The sequence below is a fragment of the Oncorhynchus clarkii genome, chromosome 6 (genome assembly GCF_045791955.1).
Source record: "Oncorhynchus clarkii lewisi isolate Uvic-CL-2024 chromosome 6, UVic_Ocla_1.0, whole genome shotgun sequence".
NCBI lineage: Eukaryota > Metazoa > Chordata > Actinopteri > Salmoniformes > Salmonidae > Oncorhynchus > Oncorhynchus clarkii.
The window spans coordinates 77,405,477-77,433,242 of NC_092152.1; the positions used below are offsets into that span (position 1 = coordinate 77,405,477).

Below are 27,766 nucleotides of genomic sequence, written 5' to 3' on the forward strand. Positions count from 1 at the left end.
ACACATACACATACACATACACATACACACACACACACACACACACACACACACACACACACACACACACACACACACACACATACACATACACATACACATACACACACACACACACACACACACACACACACACACACACACACACACACACACACACACACACACACACACACACACACACACACACACCATAAAAGCACTAGCAGAAGATTCTACTGGTGGACAGTTCACTTAAATTGATTTTTATTGTGATGCATGGGCCTCTTACTTTATTTTACCCAAATTAAATCAAGCATACTCATTGGTTGTGGATTGTGTGAATCCCATCCTACTACAGTCTTTGACGGTCCACAGTGAGCCTGTGACGATTTTCCCAGTGTGAAACTGTAGATATTATGGATTTTTGTGTGTGGCTCACTGCGCAGGGTTTCACCTCAATGATATCAGATTAATCCTTCTTCATGATAAGAACATTGCTGTTTTCTTGCTTTGTGCAATCCTAATATCTCTGTGTGCTGTATTATCTGATGATAAAGTATCTGTGTCCTAGCATATCTGTGTGCTAGTATCTCTGTGTGCTAGTATCTCTGTATGCTAGTATATCTGTGTGCTAGTATATCTGTGTGCTAGTATATATGTCTGCTAGTATCTCTGTGTGCCAGTATCTCTGTGTGCTAGTATATCTGTGTGCTAGTATCTCTGTGTGCTTGCATATCTGTGTGCTAGTATATCTGTGTGCTAGTATATGTGTCTGTTAGTATCTCTGTGTGCTAGTATATCTATGTACTAGTATATATGTGTGCTAGTATCTCTGTATGCTAGTATATCTGTGTGCTAGTATTTCTGTATGCTAGTATATCTGTGTACTAGTATATCTGTGTTTTCTGGAGTGTCTGTGTGCTAGAGTATCACTGTGCTAAATTATGTATATGCGATAGTACATATTTTCTATAGTTCCAATGTGTTATAGTATCTGTGCTAGAATATCTCTGTTATAGTATCTATATGCTCCAGTATCTTTCTTCTATGCCTTTACTAACAGTTCCTATTGTTTCTCTCTTTTTGCAGAGCAATGCGTCTGGTCCTGTGGAGAGCCAGTGGATTTCACAGTGATTCCCGTCCACCACTCGGATATACAGAGTTGGAGTTTTGACACAAGCTCATCTACGCAGGCCTGTCAGAGTTGTGTCTGCCTGGGGGTTAACGCTCCCTCCACCGTCCCTCCTCCTTCTCCCCCTCCTCCACCAACACCACCGCTGGCTCCTCCACCGCTGGCTCCTCAGTCCGAGCAGAGCTGCTCCACTGCATCTTTAATAGACGTCTCTCAAAGCATTGCCTTCCATGGTTTCTGCCCTGCTCCAGACCCTATCATCTTACATCGTGAAGATTTGCAAAGGAATGTTTACAAAGAAATTGGTGAATCCCACAAAGAAGAAAGAGAGTAGTGACAATAAAGAGCCCAAATTGACCACCACTGATTTGCGTGACCAAGGTAACCTGACGCCGACACTCTCCACCACTCTGAAAACCACAGTGAAAAATATCAGCAAATGCTCTTCGGCGCGTAACATCTCTCTTGAATTAGACGACGGAAAAAATGACTGCTCATCTCTCTCACCGACTTTCAGTTACCGTGTAGCGATAGCCAACGGACTCCCGAAAAACACTCTTCTGCTGAACAATAATGAGAGTATCTTCCAGGAGATCCTCTCCATCAATAGCGAATACTCTGACTCCCTGAGCGAGGCCAAACCTGTGCATAGATTCGATGAGCAGAAATCTCACACCATGCCAGTGAGACGGAACAGGAAGAGCCTCATTAGTCTGGCGCCCTCCGATGGCAGCTCAGAGGGTGAGAGGGTGGAGCGCTCAAGTCTGCACACTCTCCGACTTGGCGCGCTACGCAAGCTGAGGAAATGGAAAAAGAGTCAGGAGTGCGTGTCTTCGGACTCCGAGGTGAGCAACTGGAGGAAGACCCTGGGTATCCGGAGCAAGTCCCTGGACCGGGCTGGGAGGCAGCAGAAGTCAACCTCTGCCTTAGAAGCCGGCTCCAGCTCTACAGGCTGCATCAACCAAACCCAGGATGTGATGGAGATGATCTTTAAGGAGCTGCAGGGCATCAGCCAGATCGAGACAGAGCTTTCAGAGCTCAGGGGACACGTCAATGCCCTGAAGAACTCCATCGACGAGATCTCCTCCAGCGTGGAGGTGGTGCAGACCGAGATCGAACAACTGCGTACTGGCTTTGTCCAGTCCCGGAGAGAGACACGAGACATCCACGACTACATCAAGCAGGTCAGCCACCAGGCCAACAAGGCCAGCCTGAGGTTTATAAACGTCCCTGAGGAGAAGCTTGAGAAAACTGAGAGTCTCATCTATCACATTCTAAAGGACAAAATGGGATTTGCTGAAGCACATAAAACACTTAAAATAGAGCTAGCCCATCGGTTAGGGCAACAAAGAGAATGTTCCAATGCAAAACCTAGGCCTATTATTGTAATATTCTCAACCCCCTCAGATAGAGATTTAGTTTTGAAAAAATGCTACAAACTGAAGGGGACTGGTATATCTGTATCCACTGATAGCTTAACGACTCATGATGTGAAGGAAAAGAAAGATAAAGGAGAAATGTCCTCTTCTCAAACCTACGAGAGCATGGACATTAAGGTCTCAGCCAAGGACAAAGCTGAGAGTGATGACTGGGACTCTATGGACAGTGACAAGGAGCTAGACGAACTAAACAGGAACAAATATGCAATGGTGGTGTCTAAGCCCGTTCACAAACATAAAGCAGATAAAAAGAGGCACGGTCACCATGAGCACGGTAGCCGGTCTTTGGATGAGGCAGGCTACTCTGCCTCAGTTCATTACGCTGATGACTCCTATGATGAGTCTGACAAAGCCTCCAAGCCCTACTATGGTGACCTCACCCCCGGCTGGCTTTCTCAGAGCGACTACTCCACCCCCAAGCTCAGCCGCTCCGAGTCTGACTGCTCCAAGCTCTGCCAGTCCTACTCTGAAGACTTCTCAGAGAGCCAGTACTTCAGCCGGCCCAATGGCAGCTCTCTACTATCCTCCTCAGACCAGGAGCTGTGGCAGAGGAAGCAGGAGGACATGGCGTCATCATGGTATGCCAGCCAGACCCTCAGCCAGGAGAACCCTCCGTACGCTGAGCCCAACGAGGCCGAGACCACCGAGACCATCGACAGTGGGGTGAGCAATGGGTTGATCTGCATGTCTGGGGATAGGAGCCATTACAGCGGCTCACAGCTGTCTCTGCAGGGAGACCTCTCCCCATGGAAGGACTGGCCTCACCTGGAGCAGGGAGCAGACTCTGGGCTGGACGCTTCCACAGAGCAGAACCTGGTGTCTGAGGTCAGCAGCCCCTTTGACCCAGCTGCCATCCCTGGCTTCCCTGAGAACATAACCAAGTGTCAGGAGGTGGACCTGGCATTTGAAGGGGAGGAGACTTTCATGTTGGATATGGTGGAAAGCACCCTCTTGGACACTGCCCCACTGGAGATCACCCAACTAGAGAGTGCCCGGCTGGGTAGTGCTCCCCCCACTACTCTTTACACAGCCCCTATCGTAGCGAAAGAACCTGTTGTAACACCACCTGTCCATAAGCCTAAAGCTAAAGAGACTGCTAAAACACTTCCTAAAGAAACTTCTAAAGCAGCTCCTAAAGCTAAAACACCTCCTAAAGAGTTAGCTAAAACTGTTCCTAAAGAGATTGCTAAGACTATTCCTAAAGAGGTTGCTAAAACTATTCCTAAAGAGGTTGCTAAAATTATTCCTAAAGAGGTTGCCAAAACACCTAAAGAGGTTGCTAAACCTATTCCTAAAGAGGTTGCCAAAACACCCAAAGAGGTTGCTAAAACTATTCCTAAAGAGGTTGCTAAAACTATTCCTAAAGAGGTTGCAAAAACTATTCCTAAAGAGGTTTCTAACACTATTTATAAAGTGACTTCTAAACCGGCAAAAGAGGTTGCTAAATCAATTGCTGAAGAAGCTGCTAAAACTATTAAACTAAGAGAAACAGCCAAAATGATTCCTAAAGAGAATGTTAAAACACCTCCTAAAGAAATTGTTAAAGCTATTGCTACAGAGGCTCCTAAAACACCTCTGAAAGACACTCCCAAAACAAGCCCAAAAGAAACTCCCAAAACAAGTCCGAAAGACACTCCCAAAACAAGTCCAAAAGAGGCTGTGAAAATACTTCCCAAAGACACTCCTAAAACAAGTCCAAAAGAGGCTGTGAAAACACCTCCCAAAGACACTTCTAAAACTCGTACAAAAGAGACACCTAAAATGGTTCCTAAAGGGGCATCTAACACACTTCCTAAAATGGCAGCTAAAGAAGCCCCTGAACTATCCACCCAAACATTCCCTGAGCTTGATGTCAAACACAGCTTCCAACCGAGCCAGACCAAGTCATCCACCATGTACCGTAGCCAGAGCGAGATCCGGTCCGAGAAAGTTGTAGAGGAGGTGCCCAAGTCCTGGAGCAGCCGCCTCAGCATTGACCTCACTGACAAAGCTCCATCCTTCAGCTTTGGGTTCGGCTCCACACTGAAGAAGGCAAAATCAGCCCTGGAGGTGGTGTGGAAGTCAGGCCCTCCACCTAGTGCCGCTCCCCCAGAGCCACCCCCAGACTCAGGCTCCTTCATGGGCCGCTTCTGCACACTGTCCACCTCCACGGCCAACGACTCCAGCACCACCATCGACTCAGACGTCTACACAGATTCCTTCGTCTACAAGGCTGAAGATGAAGATGAGGCTACCACTGGTGACCAGCTTGAGGACAACGAGACCGCCTATGTCGGGGTGATGGAGCAGGTCCTGGCCAACCTGGAGAACCGGTCCAACGCCAACGACACAGAAGAGACAGAGGAGTTTGAGGAGCCCATACTGGATTATGATCCTGATGCCTCTCAGGATTATGTCTCTGAAGACTATGAGGCTACCACCCAGGATTACGAGGACTCTGATGAAGTTGAGGCCACCCAGGAGGCTGCAGTCGTTCTGGAGTATGACTGTAGTCTGGATGAGCATTACGACGAGGAGTACAGTGAGGATTACGTTGATGATGCCATGACGGGGGACACGGCAGAGGACACAGCAGAGTATGAGGCCATGGTGGAGTATGTCGAGGTGGAGGAGCCTGACGAGGAGGAAGAAGAGGAGGAGGAGGAGGAAGAGGAGTTAATGGAGGACATGGAAGAGGGGGATGAGATGGAGGAGGCCTCCGAAGCATCTGTGTCGGAGAGGATGGAAAACCTAGAGGATGAGAACAAAAACATTCCGGAGAAGGAGGAGATGCCTGCAGAGGCTCCGCCCAAAAAGCGAATCCGTCCAACGTTTAAGGAGGCTGCGCTGAGGGCCTACAGGAAGCAGATGGATGAGCTGCAGCAGCAGATCCTGGCTGGAGGTAGCTACACCTTCTCTTTACTACACTTTACTTCACATTACTACACTTTACTACACATTACAACCTAATCTGGTTCGCACTGTATAACCAACTGCTATGGTAGTTGTCATGGCAAGTTGGACCATTGGATCTTGCAAGACAGCACAAACAGATCTGGGACCAGGCTGCTACACTTTGTCTTCTCTCTTTACTCATCTTTGGCATTGCACCAGTGTAGTGCAGAAAGTTTTACTCAGTTCAGGTCATAAGGTTCAAATTATGGTATGTATCATACAGTTAACAGTACAGTGCATGTAAAGTATGCACTATAAAATAGATATGTTTGTGTACTGACTTTGATCCATGACATTTGAACACAGACATTTATCTGAGGTGTGGAATGATTGGTGTCAGTTGAACATGTCTTTGGTAGAGAATCCTTGAGGATCAGACTGAGGCCTGTAGTGGAATATGCACGAGCTCCTGGAAACCCCCAGCATCTGTTCCACCGGTGTTGGGATTTCAGGGACTTTCAGGTTGACTTTGACTGTTTGATTTGCTCCTGGCATCTTCTGGAATTGGTCATTGATTTTGTGCTTGATGCTAATATGAAGGGACGACTGTTTTCTTTGAAGGTGGGCAAGGTTAGTGTCAGGGTTAGAGGTATGTATAACATAATCCACGTGGTGCAGCACTTTACAGCTGACTTAAACTGATGGATTTTTATTTTAGAATACAAGCGGCTATTTTCAGTTGGAGAGTTGTCTGATTTTTAGTGAGTATGTCTCTTCCTCATGAACATTTTATGGATCTAAAACGGTACAACACCTATGTTCCAGGGAACAATGCAATCAGATTAGCGAAGACTCGAACAACATGGATTCCATCCATTACCATCGACCATCAGGGATATTCGGACAATGAAAGCAAAAGAACTCACTGTTTCTGACAGCTTAGAAATATGAACTTAAAACTGAACCTCAAATTCAAGTGGTGTGTGTTTACCATGCCTGGAGCCACATTACTCTTTCCATTTAGTGAACTAGGTCTATTCTTCACATTACCCTTTCCATTTAGTGAACTAGGTCTATTCTCCACATTACCCTTTCCATTTAGTGAACTAGGTCTATTCTTGTGAATTCCGTCAATGCTTTTAGTGGAACATTGACCCACTTTTAAGAGTTGATAATAATGTCAAAATATGATTTGTCTTATTGCTCTGCTATTACATTTCCCCTTTGGGATCTGCTAAATGAATCAACCGGTCGGTATACCTTAGACTATGGCTGGAATCTCATGAAACCTGCTGAAATTATATTATTAATTTGCTTAAAAATGCTCATTTTGATTAAAGTGAATATTAGATTTGTTTTGTTACACCTCAGAAAAACATGATTTAATGAATCTGATTAAACATACTGGAATAATGCTTTTTTCTGCAGCTCAGGTTTGCAGACAAAAGCGCAAGGTTAATCAGACAAACATATGGCCAAAGAAAAATGATTTCTCGGTCTGTATAAGTGGTTATTATTGATTTAGTGTAACGGTTTTCTTCCATGGAAGGAGAAGAGGACCAAAATGCAGCGTGGTTATTTATAAACATCTTTAATGAAAGATGAAAACGTGAACACTATACAAAATAAGAAAACGTCGAAAAACCGAAACAGTCCTAACTGGTGCAAAACACAGAGACAGGAACAATCACCCACAAGATACCTAAAGAATATGGCTGCCTAAATATGGTTCCCAATCAGAGACAACGATAAACACCTGCCTCTGATTGAGAACCACTCCAGGCAACCATAGACTTACCTAGAACACTCAACTGAACACAACCCCATAGACTACAAAACCCCTAAACAAAACAAGACACATAAATCACCCATGTCACACCCTGACCTAACCAACATAATAAAGAAAACACAGAATACTAAAGCCAGGGCGTGACAGTACCCCCCCCCCCCCCCCCCCCCCCCCCCAAAGGTGCGGACTCCCGGCCGCACACCTAAACCCATAGGGGAGAGTCTGGGTGGGCGTCTGTCCACGGTGGCGGCTCTGGCGCGGGACGTGGACCCCACTCCAACACAGTCTTAGTCCGCTTACTTAGCGTCCCTTGAGTGGCGACCCTCGCCGCCGACCTTGGCCTAGTAACCTTAACAAAGGGCCCCACTGGACTGAGGGGCAGCTCCGGACTGAAGGGTAGCTCGGAACTGAGGGGTAGCTCGGGACTGAGGGGTAGCTCAAGACTGAGGGGTAGCTGAAGACTGAGGGGTAGCTGAAGACTGAGGGGTAGCTGAAGACTGAGGGGTAGCTGAAGACTGAGAGGTAGCTCAGGACTGATAGGTAGCTCAGGACTGATAGGTAGCTCAGGACTGAGAGGTAGCCCAAGACTAAGACATAGCTCAGGCAGGTTGACGGCTCTGGCAGATCCTGGCTGAATGGCGGCTCTGGCAGATCCTGGCTGAATGGCGGCTCTGGCGGATCCTGGCTGAATGGCGGCTCTGGCGGATCCTGGCAGACTGGCGGCTCTGGCGGATCCTGGCAGACTGGCGGATCCTGGCGGATCCTGGCAGACTGGCGGCTCTGGCGGATCCTGGGCTACTGGCGGCTCTGGCCGGTCCTGGCATACTGGCGACTCTGGCGGATCCTGGCTGACTGGCGGCTCTGGCGGATCCTGGCTGACTGGCGGCTCTGGTGGATCCTGGCTGACTGGCGGCTCTGGGGATCCTGGCTGACTGGCGGCTCTGGCGGAACCTGGCTGACTGGCGGCTCTGGCAGATCCATGCTGACTGGCGGCTCTGGCTGCTCCATGCTGACTGGCGGCTCTGGCTGCTCCATGCTGACTGGCGGCTCTGGCTGCTCCATGCTGACTGGCGGCTCTGGCTGCTCCATGCTGACTGGCGGCTCTGGCGGCTCATGACAGACTGGCGACTCTGGTGGCTCATGACAGACTGGCGGCTCTGGCGGCTCATGACAGACGGGAGACTCTGGTGGCTCATGACAGAGGGGAGACTCTGGCGGCTCATGACAGATGGGAGATTCTGGCGGCTCATGACAGACGGGAGACTCTGGTGGCTCATGACAGACGGGAGACTCTGGCGGCTCATGACAGACGGGAGACTCTGGCGGCTCATGACAGACGGAGTCTCTGGCGGCTCATGACAGACGGGAGACTCTGGCGGCTCATGACAGACGGGAGACTCTGGCGGCTCATGACTGACAGGAGACTCTGGCGGCTCATGACAGACGGGCAGCTCAGGCGACGCTGGGCAGACGAGCAGCTCAGGCCACGCTGGAGAGGAGGAAGGCTCTGACAGCGCTGGACAGGCGAGGCGCCCTGCAGGCCTGGTACGTGGTGTCGGCACTGGTGGTACTGGGCCGAGGACACGCACAGGAAGCCTGGTGCGGGGAGCTGCCACCGGAGGGCTGATGCGTGGAGGTGGTACTGGATAGACCGGACCGTGCAGGAGCACCGAGCCTGCCCATCCTTACCTGGTTGACTGCTCCCGGTCGCCCTGCCAGTGTGGCGAGGTGGAATAGCCCGCACTGGTCTGTGCAGGCGAACCTGGGACACCGTGCGCAAGGCTGGTGCCATGTACGCCGGCCCAAGGAGACGCACTGGAGACCAGATGCGTAGAGCCGGCTTCATGGCATTTGGCTCAATGCCCACTCTAGCCCGGCCGATACGAGGAGCTGGTATGTACCGCACCGGGGACACCATGCGCTCCACAGCATAACACGGTGCCTGCCCGGTCTCTCTCGCCCCCCTGTAAGCACAGGAAGTTGGCGCAGGTCTCCTACCTGGCTTCGCCACACTTCCTGTGTGCCCCCCCCAAGACATTTTTGTGGCTGACTCTAGGGCTTCCTTGCCAGCCGCGTTCCCTCGTATCGACGACTCCTCTCTCCGGCTGCCTCTGCTCTCCTAGCTGCCTCCACCTGTTCCCATGGGAGGCGATCCTTTCTCGCCAGGATCTCCTCCCATGTGTAGCAACCCTTGCCGTCCAACACATCATCCCATGTCCATTCCTCCTTGTGCTGCTCCTGCTACCACTGCCTGTCACCACGCCGCTTGGTCCTGTTGTAGTGGGTGATTCTGTAACGGTTTTCTTCCTGGGAAGGACATGAGGACCAAAATGTAGCGTGGTTATTTATAAACATCTTTAATGAAAGATGAAAACGTGAAAACTATATTTAAAATAATTAACGGCGAAAAACCGAAACAGACCTAACTGGTGCAAAACACAGAGACAGGAACAATCACCCACAAGATACCTAAAGAATATGGCTGCCTAAATATGGTTCCCAATCAGAGACAACAATAAACACCTGCCTCTGATTGAGAACCACTCCAGGCAACCATAGACTTACCTAGAACACTCAACTGAACACAACTCCATAGACTACAAAACCCCTAGACAAAACAAGACACATAAATCACCCATGTCACACCCTGGCCTAACCAACATAATAAAGAAAACACAGAATACTAAAGCCAGGGCGTGACATTTAGTGAAGCAAACAATGAACTGTTTTAAGTGGAATGAAGAAAGGTTTTTAAATCAGAGCTATGGCGAGGCCTGTCTCTTGTTTAATTGAACAAGCTCTTGACCTACATGTGGTAGCAGCTATAGTGCACAGCTACACTCACAGCACAGCATACGCACACACACACACGCACGCACGCACACACACGCACACACACACACACACACACACACACACACACACACACACACACACACACACACACACACACACACACACACACACACACGCACACACACACACACGCACACACACACACACACGCACACAAACACACACAAACACACACACGCATTCACAGCAGTAGATCATGTACACATTATATTGGATACAACGAACTCACACTAAATGAAATATACAGTATAGGCTAATGGATACAGCATACTCACACCTATATATTATGTAACAATGTAGGACACAACATACCCCTTTATTATAGATACATTATATTAAATATAAATACATACAGTACATATTTTCAAAGACTTGATCTTTAAGCAGGGCGTACTTTGCACTTGGGCACTATTCCTTGGTAATTGGTTTCATTACCAGGCAAGCTAAAACAAACACACTTCAAGCATTGTAAAGTATTAGACACTTGTATTTTACCCAGTTCAGATATGGCTACAGCTACAGCTAATGCTGCTGCTGTTGTTATTACTTGTTATTTTGTCATTACTAGTTATTTTGCTATTGCTAGTTATTTTGCTATTGCTAGTTATTTTGCTATTGTTTATTCTATTGCTATTGCTAATTCTGTTTCTAGTTATGTTGTCATTGCTACATCTATTTCTATTGGTAATTAAAATGTATTTAGCAATTGCTAGAGCCTAATCTATTTTTATTTCTACAGCTACGACTATACTGTACATGCATGAATACAGCTACAGCTACTTACAGCTACAGCTATTGCTACTAACACTGCTATTGTTAGTGTTAGTGTTACAGCTGCCATTACTGTATTGAGATGCTAATTTGGGCTCCCAAGGGCATTCTCTAACCAGGTCAGCCTTGCTTAAAATATTTATATGAGTTTTGTATGGTAGTGTACTGTAGCCTCTTTCAACTACTACTGCTGCCACTGTTGGCTGCGGATGGTTTCTCCTGGGAGAGGCAGAGAAAGGCAGACCCTGGTCCTGGCACACTGTGCCACATTCTATAAGCGTCTATATATAAAAGATGCAAATAAAGTGGCATTAAAAAGGAAAGCAGGAGAGGGAGTTGTGTTGTTATGTTAATTGTTGTGATGGGGTCCTACTAACTCTGGGCCTAGATTGCTGTTCAAATATCAATACTTTGAGTTGACTGGCTCTGTGGCTCTGCCCTGGCTCCAGATCTGCAGTAGTCAGAAATGAACTAGCCATAGGACAGTCAGGCAAATGCTAGATGGGCTGATCCATCTATAGCCAAGTTGGCCGGTCTAAATCTGTTTTTTATGCGCATAATTATTAATATTTGGCTAATAATGGGGGCCTCAAGGTAAACATTGGCTGGTATGTTTGGATTTCTGGTCCCAGTCTGTCCCTGGCAGCAGACGTTCCAGTGGTTTAGGCTGTGGGAGGGATTATCAACAGAGATTCTGAGCTAACGTGGAGCGTCTTCCTCCCTCCTTGAGAATGGCTGTAGTTCTGAGTCCCTCTCTCTCCCTTCCCGGAAAATGGCTGTATAGCTTTGACTTTGTCTTTCTCTCTCACTGGAAATGGCTGAGGATTTGAGTCCCGTCTCCCTGCCTCGGTCTGCCACAGCCACAACACAAGAGGAAGCATCCCAAATCCCAAAGATAAATGTTCGATGCCACAGCATACTAATCAGCTACCAATATAACTATCCTGTATATGCTACTTGAACCTGCGCGTCCTCGCACTTTCTCCCAGCTTGGATAGAAAGTAGTTGTGCGTAAAACCAGCCTATTATTGCCAAATAATACAGTCAATTACCCTTAAAACACTAGCTTACTAGGGATTGTTTCCTTATGCAGTGTACTGTCTATAGCTAAATACCATATTTAGCTGCTATTTATACAAAATATTTTATACAAATTACACATAAAATGATCTAACAATGAGGAAAAAATAAGTCGACTTGAGGATAAATTCAGCCACTATTTATTGGTGAACTTTTGTCTGGCTAATAGCCTACACAAATGGGCTGCAATATTCAAGATAGATTAAATTAAAACAAATGAAATCCAACTTGAAACACTCCCCTGATCTCCTGAAGTCCTCCTTATTTGTGTGCAAATGTTTTTACCTGTACGTCTAGGTTGTGGACTGTTTTCCATACTGAGTATTGCCAAACTAGACAGTCTTTCCTGAGACATTTTCCATTATTCTGCATTTCCATTGTGTTGCACACAATTTAAACTTAGTCTTGAATGATGCATGCCAAGATATACCAGAGATAAGGGACTGTTGATATTGAAACCCCACAACTCAAATGCAGGTTCACTATAGTATGAATGAAAGCGAAAACCGCTTTTTTTGTTCAAGCCCTCAAGAACTGTTGTCTGTTAAAGATGACAATTTGCATCTGGCAATTTATTGACTGTCCTGTATCCAGATTACTTGTCCCCAGAGCTTCTTACGCAGTAAATCTCTTTTCATAACGTGTTGAGGCCGGCAATTAAGGATAATGAGAGGCTCAATTAAAGATGTTGCAGAACTGCTGTATTTGAAGCACCACTCCCCCTGCAGTTTACCTGATGTTGCTATGGCAATCATGCTGTTTTTACTATTCCTGTAACTGTTACTACTGCGGAGAGATTGTTTTCTAAGCTAAAACTCATAAAGACCTACTAAGAAGCATTAGGCTTTCGGTCTGAAATTAGCTTTTGAACACCTGAGTAAGCTCCACTCATTACACTGGCACCTTCGTAGCCTTGACCACAACATTTGTTCACCGATATCCCCTTATACTTGCAGTCAGTTAAATGCTTTCTTTTCAAGGCCTGAGGCACTTTTTCAGTCACATTCCTGAAGCCCAAGAAACAAACACTTAGCTTCCTAGTACATATTAAAAATGTAAAAATTAAAAAGTTGCTGAATTAATTTTTGGAGGGTTACTGTCAAAATGACATCGATGACAGGTGCAATGGTCCCCAGAGCTTATGTGACCTCCTGCCTTGTGCGGGAGGTCCCACAAGGTGGTGTCCGGTACGCCAGTGATAACTAATGCAATGGTGCACTGAATCTGTTTCATTGCTTTATCATGGTTTCTGTAATATCATTATTATGTTAAATGTCATCAGCGTGAGAACGTGTGATGAGTCATGAGATGACTCTCTTCTCTCCCTCTTTTCTTTCTCTTATTTTCTCTTCCTCTCTCTCACTTCCCTCCTCTCTCTTTCTCTCCCCTCACTCCCTTCTCTCTCTTCCTCTATTATTCTCGTTCCCCCCTCTCACCCCTCTTGCTGTTACTTTTTCTAATTATTTGTGTGTTGGTATTGAGGCCCAGCCTCACAGACCTTGGTAGGAAGGGTCAGTAGGCCTACCTGGTTATATTGTCAGCCTGCAGAAGACTATTACGAAGTGTTGAATTGCACACTTCCCATCATGGACTCCCTCCAGCCAACTTTTAAACCAATCCAATGCCTTTAAGTCTATGACTGGAATTGTGCGGGTGTGGGATGGAGAATTTGGCCAAAACATAAGGCTCCTAATGGGAAGCGCTTCAGCACCTGATTATATTACTAGCCTGAAGCCGGCTAGCTTCTGGTTATATTGTTAGCCTGAAGACGGCTAGCTTCTAGTTATATTGTTAGCCTGAAGATGGCTATCTGCTGGCCATTATGTATTGTTACCAGGAAAGCTATCTTCTGGTAATATTGTTAGCCTGAAGACGGCTAGCTTCTGGTTATATTGTTAGCCTGAAGATGGCTAGCTGCTGGCCATTATGTATTGTTACCAGGAAAGCTATCTTCTGGTTAAATTGTTTGCCTGCGGAAGGCTAGCTGCTGGTCATACTGTATTGTTAGCCTGCAGAAGGCTAGCTGCTGGTCATTATGTATTGTTAGCCTGCAGAAGGCTAGCTGCTGGTCATTATGTATTGTTACCAGGAAAGCTATCTTCTGGTTATATTGTTAGCCTGCAGAAGGCTAGCTGCTGGTCATTATGTATTGTTACAAGGAAAGCTATCTTCTGGTTATATTGTTTGCCTGCAGAAGGCTAGCTGCTAGTTATACTATATTGTTAGCCTGCATCAAGGCTAGCTACTAGTTATACTGTATTGTTAGCCTTCAGAGGGCTAGCTACTAGTTATACTGTATTGTTAGCCTGCAGAAGGCTAGCTACTAGTTATACTGTATTGTTAGCCTGCATCAAGGCTAGCTGCTGGTCATACTGCATTGTTAGCCTGCAGAAGGCTAGCTGCTGGGCATACTGTATTGTTAGCTTTCAGATGGCTAGCTGCTAGTTAGACTGTATTGTTAGCCTGCATCAATGCTAGCTGCTGGTCATACTGTATTGTTAGCCTGCATCAAGGCTAGCTGCTGGTCATACTGTATTGTTAGCCTGCATCAAGGCTAGCTGCTGGTCATACTGTATTGTTAGCCTGCAGAAGGCTAGCTGCTGGTCATACTGTATTGGCACTACCGGCGCCGACAGAGATGGCCGCCTCGCTTCGCGTTCCTAGGAAACTATGCTTTTTTTAGTTTTTTTACGTGTTATTTCTTACATTGGTACCCCAGGTCATCTTAGGTTTCATTTCATACAGTCGAGAAGAACTACTGAACATAAGAGCAGCGTCAACTCACCATCAGTACGACCAAGAATATGACTTTCGCGACGCGGATCCTGTGTTCTGCCTTTTACCCAGGACAACGGAATGGATCCCAGCTGGCGACCCAAAAAAATGACTTCGTAAAAGGGGGAAACGGAGCGGTCTTCTGGTCAGACTCCGGAGACGGGCACATTGGGCACCACTCCCTAGCATTCTTCTCGCCAATGTCCAGTCTCTTGACAACAAGGTTGATGAAATCCGAGCAAGGGTAGCATTCCAGAGGGACATCAGAGACTGTAACGTTCTTTGCTTCACGGAAACATGGCTCACTGGAGAGACGCTATCGGAGTCGGTGCAGCCAGCTGGTTTCTCCACGCATCGCGCAGACAGAAACAAACATCTTTCTGGTAAGAAGAGGGGCGGGGGCGTATGCTTCATGGTTAACGTGACGTGGTGTGGCCACAACAACATACAGGAACTCAAGTCCTTTTGTTCACCTGATTTAGAATTCCTCACAATCAAATGTCGACCGCATTATCTACCAAGGGAATTCTCTTCGATTATAATCACAGCCGTATATATTCTCCCCCAAGCAGACACATCGATGGCTCTGAACTAACTTTATTTGACTCTTTGCAAACTGGAATCCATATATCCGGAGGCTGCATTCATTGTAGCTGGGGATTTTAACAAGGCTAATCTGAAAACAAGACTCCCTAAATTTTATCAGCATATCGATTGCGCAACCAGGGCTGGAAAAACCTTGGATCATTGCTATTCTAACTTCCGCGACGCATATAAGGCCCTGCCCCGCTCTCCTTTCGGAAAAGCTGACCACGACTACATTTTGTTGATCCCTGCCTACAGACAGAAACTAAAACAAGAAGCTCCCGTGCTGAGGTCTGTTCAACGCTGGTCCGACCAATCTGATTCCACACTCCAAGACTGCTTCCATCACGTGGACTGGGATATGTTTCGTATTGCGTCAGACAACAACATTGACGAATACGCTGATTCGGTGAGCGAGTTCATTAGAACGTGCGTTGAAGATGTCGTTCCCATAGCAACTATTAAAACATTCCCAAACCAGAAACCGTGGATTGATGGCAGCATTCGCGTGAAACTGAAAGCCCGAACCACTGCTTTTAATCAGGGCAAGGTGACCGGAAACACCACGGACCAGGATGTCTTGCTCCCAGGCAGACTAAATAACTGTTTTGCCAGCTTTGAGGACAATACAGTGCCACTGACACAGCCCGCAACTAAAACATGCAGACTCTCCTTCACTGCAGCCGACGCGAGGAAAACATTTAAACGTGTCAACCCTCGCAAGGCTGCAGGCCCAGACGGCATCCCCAGCCGCGCCCTCAGAGCATGCGCAGAACAGCTGGCTGGTGTATTTACGGACATATTCAATCAATCCCTATCCCAGTCTGTTGTTCCCACATGCTTCAAGAGGGCCACCATTGTAACTGAGCTAAACGACTACCACTCACTTCCGTCATCATGAAGTGCTTTGAGAGACTAGTCAAGGACCATATCACCTCCACCCTACCTGACACCCTAGACCCACTCCAATTTGCTTACCGCCCAAATAGGTCCACAGACGATGCAATCTCAACCACACTGCACACTGCCCTAACCCATCTGGACAAGAGGAATACCTATGTGAGAATGCTGTTCATCGACTACAGCTCGGCATTTAACACCATAGTGCCCTCCAAGCTCGTCATCAAGCTCGAGACCCTGGGTCTCGATCCCGCCCTGTGCAACAGGGTACTGGACTTCCTGACGGGCCGCCCCCAGGTGGTGAGGGTAGGCAACAACATTTCCACCCCGCTGATCCTCAACACTGGGGCCCCACAAGGCTGCGTTCTGAGCCCTCTCCTGTACTCCCTGTTCACCCACGACTGCGTGGCCACTTACGCCTCCAACTCAATCATCAAGTTTGCGGACGACACAACAGTGGTAGGCTTGATTACCAACAACTACGAGACGGCCTACAGGGAGGAGGTGAGGGCCCTCGGAGTGTGGTGTCAGGAAAATAACCTCACACTCAACGTCAACAAAACTAAGGAGATGATTGTGGACTTCAGGAAACAGCAGAGGGAACACCCCCCTATCCACATCGATGGAACAGTAGTGGAGAGGGTAGTAAGTTTTAAGTTCTTCGGCGTACACATCACGGACAAACTGAATTGGTCCACCCACACAGACAGCATCGTGAAGAAGGCGCAGCAGCGCGTCTTCAACCTCAGGAGGCTGAAGAAATTCGGCTTGTCACCAAAAGCACTCACAAACTTCTACAGATGCACAATCGAGAGCATCCTGTCGGGCTGTATCACCGCCTGGTACGGCAACTGCTCCGCCCACAACCGTAAGGCTCTCCAGAGGGTAGTGAGGTCTGCACAACGCATCACCGGGAGCAAACTACCTGCCCTCCAGGACACCTACACCACCCGATGTCACAGGAAGGCCATAAAGATCATCAAGGACAACAACCACCCGAGCCACTGCCTGTTCACCCCGTTATCATCCAGAAGGCGAGGTCAGTACAGGTGCATCAAAGCTGGGACCGAGAGACTGAAAAACAGCTTCTATCTCAAGGCCATCAGACTGTTAAACAGCCACCACTAACATTGAGTGGCTGCTGCCAACACCCTGACTCAACTCCAGCCACTTTAATAATGGGAATTGATGGGAAATGATGTGAAATATATCACTAGCCACTTTAAACAATGCTACCTAATATAATGTTTACATACCCTACATTATTCATCTCATATGTATATGTATATACTGTACTCTATATCATCTACTGCATCTTTATGTAATAAATGTATCACTAGCTACTTTAACTATGCCACTTTGTTTACATACTCATCTCATATGTATATGCTGCACTCAATACCATCTACTGTATCTTGTCTATGCCGCTCTGTACCATCACTCATTCATATATCTTTATGTACATATTCTTTATCCCCTTACACTTGTGTCTATAAGGTAGTAGTTTTGGAATTGTTAGCTAGATTACTTGTTGGTTATTACTGCATTGTCGGAACTAGAAGCACAAGCATTTCACTACACTCGCATTAACATCTGCTAACCATGTGTATGTGACAATTAAAATTTGATTTGATTTGATTTATTTTTAGCTTGCAGGGGAGGGTTTAGTGCTTGTTGATGGTTAGCTTGCAGGCCTCCTAGTTAAACTGTTAGCTCGCAGCAGGCTAGCTGCTTCACTGACTTTGGATCAATGCCCTGTGTGACCATGCTCTGTGGTATTATAGTCTATTTATTCAACTGTGCAACCAAGACACTATCCACTTTATATTTGTAATACAGTCACACTTAGCATATTCATAATTTATACTGTATATCCTATTGTATACATATCTGTTTTATTACTATGCATGTTACTTTCCTCTAATTACTTAAGTCACTATTTTTTAGTGACTTTTGATTGTTATTGACATTGTACTGCAATGTTGAGGCTAGTATGCAAGCATTTCACTACACCTTTATGCCTGCTGTAAACTGTGTACGTAACAAATACAATTATAGGTGTTTGGAGGGGTCGTGCTTGGTGATGGTTAGCTTGCAGCTTGCCTCCTAGTTAAACTGTTAGCTTGCAGCAGGCTAGCTGCTTCACTGACTTCGGATCAATGCCCTGTGTGACCATAAGTGTTCCTCTGCATCTGACTAGCTGGATTTACTGTTATCTCAATGAGGTTGCTGACAACATAACCAGCTTTCCTCTTAAAAATCGATTATGTTTTGTTTCTTTTCCAGTGATTTAAGTGGGTATTTTTTATAACCTTTTAAAACGTCTTTGTATTCTGTGTCTCAGTGGCACAGCTGGACCTTGCTAGAACTTACCCAGATTTGCCTTAGCTTTGAGTGGCACCTAGATGTCCTGCATCTTAGCTGTACCTATGTTAGCTGTGCTATGTTTCCAGATTTGCTGCTAGACCAATTGTATTTGAGCTGTATCTAGATTTTCTGCACCTACTATATCTTAGCTGTACCTGTATACTTGGCAGACCTGCATTAGTTTTTCCTATGTTACAGTAGCTGTACCTATCATAGTAGCTTCACTGATCTTAACATGGCTAAAGAGGTACATTGAGTCCAGTGTTGGGGCTAGCAGGTTGTTTGAAAATGTATTCTTTACATGTGCTGAAGAGATCAATGGAATGCAGACCATGGCGGATAGAACAAGGATGCTGTCATTGGCACCCATTCAAAAAAGATGATTTAACAAAGTGGATATTAGTCAAATTTGTAATGATTTATGTGTTCTAACAGGCCCACAATGTGGTTAATACAATCTGATTTGCATGCCGCATAATATTTCGAAGTTGTCCTTTCAGGTTTAGAAAAACAATATGCAAAATGCCGACTCCCGTTTCGATAAGCTAGCCATATAGAAATTGGTGGTGGTATTTGCAGTCGTTTTTATATGTAATGCAGTTGATTGGTGACAATGACATTATTAACATGTAATGGGGTTGACACACATACAAACATTGTATGCTCATTTTTTACCAACATAGTGTTAAATACACTTAACTAAACAATAGCTTAAATGTATAGGCTAACTTTGATGGGCGGCAATGAGGAGATTTTTGATCTATCCCCCATGAGGGACAAGTGTGTGGCGTTTCCATGGCATTTCCAATCTTATGTTTGAACTCTTTCCTGATCTATAGTTTGCTAGTGTGTTCAGAGTCTGGGGTTTCCTTGTACAGTGATGACAGAGGTCTCTCAGTGGCAGCTAGCGCTGACCTGCCTTCTGTAAACAATGCTAGTTCACACAGTGACTGCATCCCAATTAGCACCTATGGGCCCTGACCAAAAGCAGTGCACTATATAGGACTTAGCCCTAGTATATCACCGAGTGTTGTTTTTTATGCGTGGCAGTATTTGATCTTGATTATGCTGACACTTATCAGTGGCAGAACAGTAGTGAAGTCCTTACACTGCCCTGTACTGTGTAGCGCTATCTCTTTAAGACTACAACATTATCATCAACGGTTCAACACCTAGGACACTCTCCGGTGTAGCCCTGTTAATTTAAATGAAGCTTGTAGTTTACTTTAGGGTTATGGAGAGACATAAAAGTTATCATTGGGTTAGAGTACTGCTGTCCACCGCCAATCATTTTCTGTCAGTTAAATATGCAGTGCACTGCATTATTAAAAACACTATCATCAAAACCATGTCTAACAGAATGTCAGAGTTCACATCTGCTAAATAACTTACAGTATCAGTCCATGTATTCGTGTATTGTATTGTCATTCCTCCATATAGTACATGGTATATTGGTATGACTCTAGTTAATTCAGTACATTGTACATTGGTGTGACTCCAGCTAATTCAGTATATTGTACATAGGTATTTCTATTGTACATTGTATCGGGCAGAAAGTGGATTATTTCACTGTGTTACAGTGTGTCTATTCACAGTTACTATCCCTCCGGCACAAACTGACTGTTTCTGTCTGTATAAATTTGTTGGGAAAAACTGAAGTAAAAAATAATGTACTGAAACATCTCTATAGCACTGAAATATGTTTATCCCTATATACCACTTTAATTTAGCAGATGTTTTATCCAAAGGGATTTCCATTCCAGTGAGTGCATGTATTTTTATTATGCGTATGTGACCCCTGCAGGAATTGAACAAAAGGCGTTGCTGCTAATGATAATAATAATAATGATAATAATAATAATAAATTGCATTTGTAGAGCGCTTTTCATTTATAGACATAAATCACAAAGCTCTAGTAACTGAGCAACAGGACCACCACCAGATATGGCTGTATCTATGTCCTGTAGTAAGAGACTGAACTGAACCACATCTATAGTACTGGTTCTTATTGTGCTCCATGTAGTACTATATCTAGTACTCTATCTATTCTGTTAGGAACTGTGGGACTTTACACATGTATAATACTGTATGTATTTAGAGACAGAACCACAGTTTTGTATCTAGTTATGGGACTGTACACATGTATAATACTGTATGTATTTAGAGACAGAACCACAGTATTGTATCTAGTTATGGGACTTTACACATGTATAATACTGTATGTATTTAGAGACATAAACACATAGTATTGTATCTAGTTATGGGACTTTACACATGTATAATACTGTATGTATTTAGAGACAGAACCACAGTATTGTATCTAGTTATGGGACTTTACACATGTATAATACTGTATGTATTTAGAGACATAAACACATAGTATTGTATCTAGTTATGGGGACTGTACACATGTTTAATACTGTATGTATTTAGAGACAGAACCACATATACTGTATTATTGTATCTAAGTTCAGACTGTTTAAGAAGCTCCTGTCTAACTTCCTATGCTTCTTTCCTTCTTTCTCTTTTCAGAAAAACCTCCACCACACAACAAGGTTTAAAATCATTGTTTAATCAAATTCATGTAGACCCACATGATTTCCCTCCTTCCATCCGTGTGTGTGTGTGCGTAGGTGTGTGTGTGTGTGCGTAGGTGCGTGTGTGTGTGTGACCATGTCATAGTTGCATTTGAAAGTGCTACATGTTCCTTGTGGACCTTTACTGTTGATTGTTTATGTTTCTCTATCCTTTCTTTTTCTGAATGATTTGGGTGGTAACGTCTTGTATTCAGTACTGTGTGTGTGTGTATCTGTGTGTCTGTGTGCACGTGTGTGTATCGATTCTGTGTGTGCTTGCGTCCATTTCCAAATGTATGTTTTTTGTGTGTGTTTGTGTTTAGGTGGGGAAGGGATCAGAGAGGATGAAGTGTTATAAAACAAATTGTGGCCCTGAGCACCATGAACGACACATTCTATTGTCTTAGTGTTGAATACCAGCTCAGGAAATCACATTGAAATGGAATCATTTTCAACTTGCCCTGAGGGGGATCTCCATTCCCTCCCTCTGTGCTCTACTTAGCCTACACACACACACACGCACACGCACACGCACACGCACACACACACACACACACACACACACACACACACACACACACACACACACACACACACACACACTGCTTCAACTCTCCTCCCTCTGTAGTTTATTTCTTTAATACTTCTGTCCTGATCTGACCTCCAGATGGACAGTACTTTTCCAAATTGGGCTTTTGTGTGTTTGCTATGTGTGTGTGTTTGCTGTGTGTGTGTGTGTGTTTGTGTTGCCTCACCTCCTATTTGTGAATGGTTCCATGCCACAGTATGTTTAGCTGTGTGATGTTGTATTTCTCTTCTCTCTGCAGCCTCTCAATGTGCTGGATCCCAAAGTACTGGGCCTACAGGCTGTCGGAGGGTGAGTGACTTCTGACTGTCCCAAATGGCACCCTATTTCCTATATAGTGTACTACTTTTGATCAGAGACCTACTAGCTCTGGTCAAAAGTAGTGTACTATATAGGGAATAGGGTACCATTTGGGACATTCACATCGACTAAACATGGAAGGTTTCCCAAAGTCTGCGTAGCTAAAATAGTTATTTATTTCCACAACCATGCAGCTGTACAGCTACAAGAGAGCAACTATATTCAAATCGGTGTTTGACAGTTAATCTTCTGTCCATGAACAAACTGAATTTGTAAATTAAAGCACTTCAATGTTCTACGAGAGGTGTGCATCTAGGGGGGTGTCCCAAATGCCACCCTATTCCATAATGCACTACTTTTGACCAGAGCCATATGGGCCCTCGACAAAAGTAGTCCACTGTATAAGGAATACATTCTTAGATAAAAAGGTGCTATCTAAAACCTAAAAGCCTTCTTCAGCTGTCCCCATAGGAGAACTATTTGAAGAACCCTTTTTGGTTCCAGGTAGAAATCTTTTGGGTTCCATGTAAAACTCTTTCCACAGAAAGGGTTTTACATGGAAAGGGTTCTACTTGGAACCAAAAAGGGTTCACCTATCGGGACAGCCGAAGAACACTTTTGAAAGCCTTTTTTCTGAGAGTGTAGGGTGCCACTTGGGATGCTCCCTATATTGTTAAAATAAATACAATTCTGCTTTAGCAGAACACCAAACCTTGGTCTGGGTCTGGGTCTGCTCTAGATTGGTAGGACTGTTTTGATTCTATTCCTTCTCCCTAACTTGTACATTTGTTCTTCAGATCATTCAGTTTATTCACCCGTCAACTTTTTTTTTCTCTCTCTCTCTCTCTCTCTCTCTCTCTCTCTCTCTCTCTCTCTCTCTCTCTCTCTCTCTCTCTCTCTCTCTCACTCATTCCATCATTGGCTGGCACACTACACAAATAGTATGTGTGTTGATATACTGTGTGTCTGTTTGTTTGTGCTGCGTGCTTGCTCGCTTGACTGTGTGTGTGTTTCTCTCTCTCTATGTGTGTGTGTTGATGTATGAGTCATTGTTTCTGTGCTGAAGCAGACTGTTTAATGTCTCTGTGGGTAGCTGATTAACACATCAGAGCTTTGTGGGAGAGAGCTGTAATTTGGTCCTGAACCCTCAGGCCTTCCATCCCCACCCACAGACAGCCAGTCCAAACTTCACTCCACTTAGCCTATACTTAACTAGAGAGGCACTAGCAACTTATAGCAGTTATACAGTATTTACTTACCAGGAAGTCATTGTCTGTGTCCCAAAATCAAGACGGATGCTCTAGATATTTATTGTCAGGAGAAAACTATTGTTAAGCCTGTCACAAAATCTACAACACACTCTAGTAAGAGCTCTTTTTAGAGTCTTCCCCAGTCCCCCTTTCTCTCCACCCAGCCTCTCTCCCACAGCCCAGTCCTGACTCTGACATGGCCCAGCTTCTCTTTCTTTCCCCCAGCCTCTCCCCCAGTCTCTCTCCCCCAGTCTCTCTCCCCCAGTCTCTCTCCCCCAGCCTCTCTCCCACAGTCGCTCTACACCCAGCCTCTCTCCTCCAGCCTTTCTTCCCCAGTCTCTCCCCCAGTCTCACCCCCCCAGTCTCCCCCTAGTCTCTCACCCCCAGTCTCTCCCCCCAGTTTCTCTACCCCAACCTCTCTACCCCAACCTCTCTACCCCAGCCTCTCCCCCCAGGCTCTCTGCCCTGCCTCTCTCCATCCAGTCTCTCTACACCCAGTCTCTCTCCACCAAGTCTCTCTCCACCAAGTCTCTCTCCCCCCAGGCTCTCCCCCCCAGTCTCTCCCCCCAGTCTCTCTACCCAAACCTCTCTACCCCAACCTCTCTACCCCAGCCTCTCTCCCCAGTCTCTCTCCCCTGCCTCTCTCCATCCAGACTCTCTAAACCCAGCCTCTCTCCACCCAGTAACCATCCACCCAGTCTCTTTCTTCCCAGTCTCTCTACACCCAGTCTCTCTCCACCAAGTCTCTCTCCCCCCAGTCTCTCCCCCCCAGTCTCTCCCCCCAGTTTCTCTACCCCAACCTCTCTACCCCAACCTCTCTACCCCAGCCTCTCTCCCCAGTCTATCTCCCCTGCCTCTCACCATCCAGACTCTCTAAACCCAGCCTCTCTCCACCCAGTAACCATCCACCCAGTCTCTTTCCTCCCAGTCTCTCTACACCCAGTCTCTCTCCACCAAGTCTCTCTCTCCCAGTCGGTCTCCTCCAGTCTCTTTCCAGCCAGCCCCTCTGCTCCAGTCTTTGTCCACACCGTCTCTCTCTCCCAGGCTCTTTCCCTAATCTCTCACCCCAGTTTATCTCCCCAACCTCTCTCCCCCAGTCGGTCTCCTCCAGTCTCCTTCCAGCCAGCCTCTCTGCTCCAGTCTTTGTTCACATCGTCTCTCTCCCCAGTCTCTTCCCAAGCCTCTCTCATCCAGTCTCTCTCCCCAGCCCTTCTCCTCCAGTCTCTCTACCCAGTGTCTCTAACCAGTCTCTTTCCACCCAGCTTCTCTCCCCAGCCCTTCTCCTCCAGTCTCTCCACCCAGTGTCTCTACCCAGTCTCTCTACCCCAGCCTCTCTCCCCCAGTCTCTCTCCACCCAGCCTCTCAGAAACATGGATGAACGTCTAATTCTGACGTGAGACTGTGAGAGTTAGTTGCACCACACACATGAATGCACACACGCACACAGACAGACAAACATTAACAAGTCTGTTTCAGCACAGAAACAGTGACTCCTACATTAACATATTACACACACACACACACACACACACACGCACACACACACACACACACACACACACACACACACACACACACACACACACACACACACACACACACACACACACACACACACACACACACACACACACACACACACACACACATCATTACTATTTAAAGCTGCTCTCGCCAGCTCACAGTAGTGTCCTGTCAGTTTTGACAAGTGTCTCCTCTCACCTGCTGAAGCTGTCTGCTACACTACCTTACCAGTCCACTGAGAGAGAGAGACAGACAGATAGACAGACGGACGGACGGACAGACGGATGAACTTTATTTGACTCTTTGCAAACTGGAAACCATTTATCCGGAGGCTGCATTCATTGTAGCTGGGGATTTTAACAAGGCTAATCTGAAAACAAGACTCCCCAAATTTTATCAGCATATCGATTGCGCAACCAGGGGTGGAAAGACCTTGGATCATTGTTACTCTAACTTCCGCGACGCATATAAGGCCCTGCCCCGCCCTCCTTTCGGAAAAGCTGACCACGACTCCATTTTGTTGATCCCTGCCTACAGACAGAAACTAAAACAAGAGGCTCCCACGCTGAGGTCTGTCCAACGCTGGTCCGACCAAGCTGACTCCACACTCCAAGACTGCTTCCATCACGTGGACTGGGAGATGTTTCGTATTGCGTCAGACAACAACATTGACGAATACGCTGATTCGGTGTGCGAGTTCATTAGAACGTGCGTTGAAGATGTCGTTCCCATAGCAACGATTAAAACATTCCCTAACCAGAAACCGTGGATTGATGGCAGCATTCGTGTGAAACTGAAAGCGCGAACCACTGCTTTTAATCAGGGCAAGGTGTCTGGTAACATGACCGAATACAAACAGTGCAGCTATTCCCTCCGCAAGGCTATCAAACAAGCTAAGCGTCAGTACAGAGACAAAGTAGAATCTCAATTCAACGGCTCAGACACAAGAGGCATGTGGCAGGGTCTACAGTCAATCACGGACTACAGGAAGAAATCCAGCCCAGTCACGGACCAGGATGTCCTGCTCCCAGGCAGACTAAATAACTTTTTTGCCCGCTTTGAGGACAATACAGTGCCACTGACACGGCCTGCAACGAAAACTTGCGGTCTCTCCTTCACTGCAGCCGAGGTGAGTAAGACATTTAAACGTGTTAACCCTCGCAAGGCTGCAGGCCCAGACGGCATCCCCAGCCGCGCCCTCAGAGCATGCGCAGACCAGCTGGCCGGTGTGTTTACGGACATATTCAATCAATCCCTATACCAGTCTGCTGTTCCCACATGCTTCAAGAGGGCCACCATTGTTCCTGTTCCCAAGAAAGCTAAGGTAACTGAGCTAAACGACTACCGCCCCGTAGCACTCACTTCCGTCATCATGAAGTGCTTTGAGAGACTAGTCAAGGACCATATCACCTCCACCCTACCTGACACCCTAGACCCACTCCAATTTGCTTACCGCCCAAATAGGTCCACAGACGATGCAATCTCAACCACACTGCACACTGCCCTAACCCATCTGGACAAGAGGAATACCTATGTGAGAATGCTGTTCATTGACTACAGCTCGGCATTCAACACCATAGTACCCTCCAAGCTCGTCATCAAGCTCGAGACCCTGGGTCTCGACCCCGCCCTGTGCAACTGGGTACTGGACTTCCTGACGGGCCGCCCCCAGGTGGTGAGGGTAGGCAACAACATCTCCTCCCCGCTGATCCTCAACACTGGGGCCCCACAAGGGTGCGTTCTGAGCCCTCTCCTGTACTCCCTGTTCACCCACGACTGCGTGGCCACGCACGCCTCCAACTCAATCATCAAGTTTGCGGACGACACAACAGTGGTAGGCTTGATTACCAACAACGACGAGACGGCCTACAGGGAGGAGGTGAGGGCCCTCGGAGTGTGGTGTCAGGAAAATAACCTCACACTCAACGTCAACAAAACTAAGGAGATGATTGTGGACTTCAGGAAACAGCAGAGGGAACACCCCCCTATCCACATCGATGGAACAGTAGTGGAGAGGGTAGCAAGTTTTAAGTTCCTCGGCATACACATCACAGACAAACTGAATTGGTCCACTCACACAGACAGCATTGTGAAGAAGGCGCAGCAGCGCCTCTTCAACCTCAGGAGGCTGAAGAAATTTGGCTTGTCACCAAAAGCACTCACAAACTTCTACAGATGCACAATCGAGAGCATCCTGTCGGGCTGTATCACCGCCTGGTACGGCAACTGCTCCGCCCTCAACCGTAAGGCCCTCCAGAGGGTAGTGAGGTCTGCACAACGCATCACCGGGGGCAAACTACCTGCCCTCCAGGACACCTACACCACCCGATGTCACAGGAAGGCCATAAAGATCATCAAGGACATCAACCACCCAAGCCACTGCCTGTTCACCCCGCTATCATCCAGAAGGCGAGGTCAGTACAGGTGCATCAAAGCTGGGACCGAGAGACTGAAAAACAGCTTCTATCTCAAGGCTATCAGACTGTTAAACAGCCACCACTAACATTGAGTGGCTGCTGCCAACACACTGACACTGACTCAACTCCAGCCACTTTAATAATGGGAATTGATGGGAAATGATGTAAATATATCACTAGCCACTTTAAACAATGCTACCTTATATAATGTTACTTACCCTACATTATTCATCTCATAGGCATACGTATATACTGTACTCTATATCATCGACTGTATCCTTATGTAATACATGTATCACTAGCCACTTTAACTATGCCACTTTGTTTACATACTCATCTCATATGTATATACTGTACTCGATACAATCTACTGTATCTGCCTATGCTGCTCTGTACCATCACTCATTCATATATCCTTATGTACATATTCTTTATCCCCTCACACTGTGTACAAGACAGTAGTTTTGGAATTGTTAGTTAGATTACTTGTTGGTTATTACTGCATTGTCGGAACTAGAAGCACAAGCATTTCGCTACACTCGCATTAACATCTGCTAACCATG

General features: G+C 46.3%; 1 protein-coding gene across 1 annotated transcript in view; it reads left to right on the forward strand.

The window, feature by feature from the left end:
• Window positions 1-1,149: 1,149 nt before the first annotated feature.
• LOC139411634 (protein unc-13 homolog C-like) overlaps window positions 1,150-27,766 on the forward strand; it is a 223,348-nt gene continuing 196,731 nt past the window's right edge. Inside the window, exons 1-4 of the mRNA XM_071158229.1 lie at window positions 1,150-3,759; window positions 3,898-5,434; window positions 21,083-21,105; window positions 21,954-22,003. Of these exons, the coding sequence (XP_071014330.1) occupies window positions 1,345-3,759; window positions 3,898-5,434; window positions 21,083-21,105; window positions 21,954-22,003 (4,025 nt within the window). The 5' untranslated portion in view covers window positions 1,150-1,344. The remainder of the gene's footprint in view (window positions 3,760-3,897; window positions 5,435-21,082; window positions 21,106-21,953; window positions 22,004-27,766) is intronic.